The sequence below is a fragment of the Glycine max genome, chromosome 12 (assembly GCF_000004515.6).
Source record: "Glycine max cultivar Williams 82 chromosome 12, Glycine_max_v4.0, whole genome shotgun sequence".
NCBI classification, from domain to species: domain Eukaryota; kingdom Viridiplantae; phylum Streptophyta; class Magnoliopsida; order Fabales; family Fabaceae; genus Glycine; species Glycine max.
The window spans coordinates 4016210-4021020 of record NC_038248.2 but is presented as its reverse complement, the minus strand read 5'-3'; the positions used below and the strand labels follow the sequence as shown (position 1 = coordinate 4021020).

Genomic DNA, 4811 nt, shown 5'->3' with positions numbered 1-4811 from the left:
CTTTTTTGGTGAGGGACTCTTTTTTTTAAAATCAGAAAAATATATATACATATTACTGTGGGACACAAAGGGTGCCCCAAACCCATATACATGTAAATCTATCATCACTGGTTATAGAATATTCACCCCTCAATGCAAACTTGGAGCACAAAAAGCCAGGGAAACGCGAAGAAGCTTAGCCACATGAGAAGATCCCCCCATCAAACATTGTAACTCGAAACCCTCGTAAAATTCATCTCAAAACAAAATACTAGTTCTCTTGAGTTTTATAGCTAGTGCCTAACCAAACAGTTCTTGCAATTTTTCAGGGATCGATCTAACACGCCCCCTAATTAAACAAGTTGGGGGTTACTATGGGGACTTAGAATCAGTGACGAACCTACATTGCAGAGCGATAGTGCAAACACACCCTCTCTCATTTAAAAAAAGAAAAACAAAAAATATAATTATTTTTTTATAAAAAATTATAAGAACAATTTTATTTTTTTAATTTTTTTTTATTCCGTACAATTCTATATATTTGAACCCATTGATTTTAATTGTTATAATTTGTTCCCCACTGACGACATAGGTTCCTAGGTTGGTAAAATTTCAGCTTTAGCTAAGGGTGCAGGATGGTTTGTTACCATTATTTTTCATGTGGAGACACATACTAGCTTCAATATTTCTTTCATCTGCCTTTTAATATTTTTATGTAGAAATTAACAAATGCAATAAAAATTTATTGATTCGAAAAAGGAGAGAGAGTACTCCGAAATTTCAAATTAAGTGAAATCTGCACGAGACAGGATCAACCTATCATTTTCCATAATTTCAATAGTCTAACAAAAAATTCAGAGGCTTTCACCTTGATCATGGTTAGTGGTTACGGGTTATATATGTTAGAAGATTTTATGCAAAAAGCTCATACTAGATCAGCAAATCGTGTATTATTGACTTCTTTCTAGACCTACGGATTTTGTTGGTTACATATTTTTATTTTATTTACATAAATAGAAGATAATAAGAGAAATTAATCTTTTTATTATTATTTAACATATCGATGAAATGTTTATTAAATGGAATTAATTATGCCATGTTTTTATTAGAATGAATCAAATTAAAGCCAATAAATGAAAAATATTTTTTCTTTATATTTTATCACTTATTAATTTTTTTATCAGTTTCTCCTATTTAAATTACTATTCCGGTTTTATCTTAATTGAATGCAGCAGTGCAGCAACAGCAATTTCAGTCATCATGTTCTCACCGCTGCTTCACGTGTACCGTCAGTGTCTACTATTCCTTTTCTCCACATATTCATTTCACCAACACGCATTCAAATTCAAAACCGGACATCCATAGTTGACAATTAATAACTCTACTATCCAAATCAAAATACTAATAATCGGTCATTTTTTAAAAAATTTTGTTGTTCCAGTAGTTGTAGTAATAATGGAAGAGGTAGGGTGTCAGACATCCTGATTTCAATTTCGAAGCAAGAGCTAGCTTGGTCAACCTTGAAGCAAACGCGTTTCGTGCATGCACACAGGATAAGAAAATAGTACTATATAAAATCTTGATCCACGTTACAGTCAGAAATCCATAGAGAAAAAAAAACGCAACTAAACCGGAAATGAAATCTGAAATCTTCTGTGTTAATAATTGAGGCTTGGTTGAATTCAAATTCAGGCACATCTTAACATGGCATGCACGTGCATGGATATGACAGGAAATTAATCCTTCTACTAGTATTATATTTTACAAATTAAACGAAATAAAGCAGACAAAAATATGAATTAATATGACCACACAAACACATTAATCGATGATTAGAAAAGAGTATCAGTTGTTGATATAGATCGAATATAGCACTAATTAGCAAGCTTTGAGTGGCTTCCCACAGAGGCAATCATTGTAATCAAACGACGACGCATCGGCATCACTGTAGCTGCTTGGAATTGGACCGCAGAGGTGGTTGTGGCTAAAGTCCAAAAACCCAACGTAGGAAGAGGAAGACATGGATTTGGGTATTGGGCCCCTGAGGTTATTATAGGATAAGTCCAGTAACGTGAAATAAGAGGTACCTCCAAACGAGTCAGGTATATTACCCTCCAAATAATTGTGGCTCAAGTTCAACTCGCTAATACCCGAGCCCAAAAGGCTCGCTGGTATACTTCCCGAAAGCCTGTTATTATCAAACTTCAACGTTGACAGAACCTTCATTCGGCCCAAGGCTTCAGGGATGGGCCCGAGCAAACGGTTATTAGAGAGGTCAAGATCCACGAGACGATATATCTCACAGAATGAGCGCGGAATGGGCCCACTAATTTGGTTCCCGCTTAAAAGGACACGGCTCAGCATTTGAAGCCGGCCCAGGCTTTGTGGGATGGGCCCGGAGATCTGGTTGTTACGGAGGTCAAGATACATCAAACCGGTCACACTCGTCAGCGACGGCGGGATTTCGCCGGCGATGACGTTGTCGGCGGCGCTGAGCAGAGTCAGGTACTGGAGCCTTCCGATGTCGGCGGGGAGAGTGCCGGAGATTCGGTTTCCGGTGAGGTCGATGATGCGGAGGAAGGAGAGGGAGGTGATGCAGCGCGGGATCTCGCCGGAGATTCCCTGCCAGTCGGTGATGATGATGCTGGAGAGGTACGTGAGCTTGCAAATCTCCGGCGAGATGGAACCGGACATGTAGCCCGGACGGAAGGGCTTCTCGAAGGTGGTGTAGACGGGACCGGCGCGGAGGCTGATCTCGGCGACGCGGCGAGAGTTGCGGTCGCAGGAGACGCCGTACCAGTTGCGGCAGCAGTCGGTGCCGGTCCACGAGTTGAATATTCCGCCGTTGGACTCCCGGACAGCGGATTTGAAGGCCAGCAGCGCCGCCAGGTCCGACGGCGGACACGAACTAACGGCGGAGGAGAATGCGAACAGTAACAGCGCCGTTAGCGGCGCCGTGAGCCAAACTCTTGCCATTGTATTGTAGTTTGGAGGTTTTGAGAAGACGGAAAGAGAAAATTTGGAGATGCCGATTTGTGCATGCATGAGCATGAGAGTTAGGGACCTGACATGGGAATTTATAACTCAACTTGTTAAGTGTTTATTCAAAATTTCTGACCATTTTGCCCCTTAGGTATCAACGTTTTGTTGTAATTAAAAAAATATACTCGTAGAATGCTCATTAGCTAAATTTAATAATTGAGTCCTGCACTATTTGGCTTAGTCAACTTAATTTGTTTGCTTGGAAAAATAAAATATATGTTATGCATGACAGACGGGATGTGTTTCATAGAAAATGTATTTTTAAGTTTTCTACTTATCTTAAGATATGATTTATTTTACGTAAGTACTACCATGTTATAATTTATTTTTAAAATATAAATTTAGATATGATTGAACATTTTTATTTGTCTGCGGTATTACTAGTACTCTTTTACGTCAAATTAATGGTCACTTCTAAAGTTTTAGTTTGTTTTATATTATTATTCCTTTAAAAGACTAGAGAAAAATAATTTATGTTTTAATGTTGTTGTCATTATTTGTTGTATTTTTATTGAATGAATTAAGAGGAATCAAATAATTCAATAAATTTATTTTTTAGATATAATAATATTTAATAAAAAAATTAATCTATTTATAAAAATTTAAGCCATAACTATTTTAATACAGACAATAATATATGTTTTTCATAAATTTTAGGGCTAATTCCCTTTAAAAAATTTAAGGGCTGATTAAGAGTTAATTAGGAGCAAATTATATTCTTGCACGGGGTGATTCCACATGTATTTTAATAATTCACTCTCACTAGCTCTCTTTGTTTTAGAAAGTTTCTCTGTACATTTTGAGTAAGAAAATTTGGAAGAGTAATAAGAGGTTGTTCTTTTCACATTAGAAATCAGCAGACATTGGTACGAAACGAAAGAAAACACGATTCACGAACATATTAGTAATATTTTCTACGACTGTTTACGGTGAAAAACAGTTTTAAGTATAAAATCAATTGTTACTACAAACAGTTGCAGATTTTTAAGCTATAGTAATCTGGTAGAATATTGTTTTTGTTAACAAAACTAATGACGACTAGTAATTTCTGACATGAATCAACCAAAAAAATCGAAGGATAAAAGTTGGAGATAACCAAAAAATTAAGTTGATAAGATGGAATGAAATCAGTAAACAGATAAAAAAAAGAACGTAAACTGCGCAAGATTGGCATTACAGTAATCAGTAGATAACAGAATTAGCAGTAACTGACAGTCAGTGACTATCTAACACCAACTAAATGAAAGACCAAAACTTTGAATTTGACTTACAAAAGTACACTAGCAAAATATTTTTTTTTTAATTTGTCAACTCACATAATAAATTCAAGATTCTACTGAGTTTATTAAAAAAAATTTACACATAAATTAATTCATAAAAAAATTAATGAATTCATAAATGTATAAGAATTAATGAATTAACTTAAGTGTTTTTGATAACAATTAAAAAAGTAGATTAAGATTTACAGGAGAGCTTCTCAAGTTTGAACTTAGCTTGATTAGATGGATTAAGGAATCCAGGATCATGCCGTTTCTTAATTAATGGTCAAAATGGAATAATACCTGACTTTTTAGGAATGGCACATAAAATTTAGTAAACACAGATCATACTATTTAAACCAATCTTTTGGTCAACATATTTGATTACCGAAAGACGTAGGAAACTTCCTAAATGCTTGCTAGCTAGCTTTGCGTTTTAGGGTATGGATCCGTCTTTAAAGGAAAACTAGTTTGTCTCCATGTTCCTGATAACAGTAATTTTCAAAGTCGGGTTGGGATAATTGGATCTTA

The 4811-nt window shown here is 35.7% G+C and overlaps 1 protein-coding gene across 1 annotated transcript; it reads right to left on the bottom strand.

Moving 5' to 3' along the window:
- Positions 1–1612: 1612 nt before the first annotated feature.
- On the bottom strand, positions 1613–3200 carry LOC100804365 (DNA damage-repair/toleration protein DRT100). Its single transcript, XM_003540661.5, has one exon. It carries the CDS (start codon positions 3028–3030, stop codon positions 1858–1860), a length of 1173 nt encoding a protein of 390 aa, XP_003540709.3. The 5' UTR covers positions 3031–3200; the 3' UTR covers positions 1613–1857.
- Positions 3201–4811: the final 1611 nt, after the last annotated feature.

What these genes read in the sequence shown, in the direction of transcription:
- LOC100804365 (XM_003540661.5), bottom strand. Translation starts at nt 3,030, where the DNA reads ATGCTCATGCATGCACAAATCGGCATCTCCAAATTTTCTCTTTCCGTC.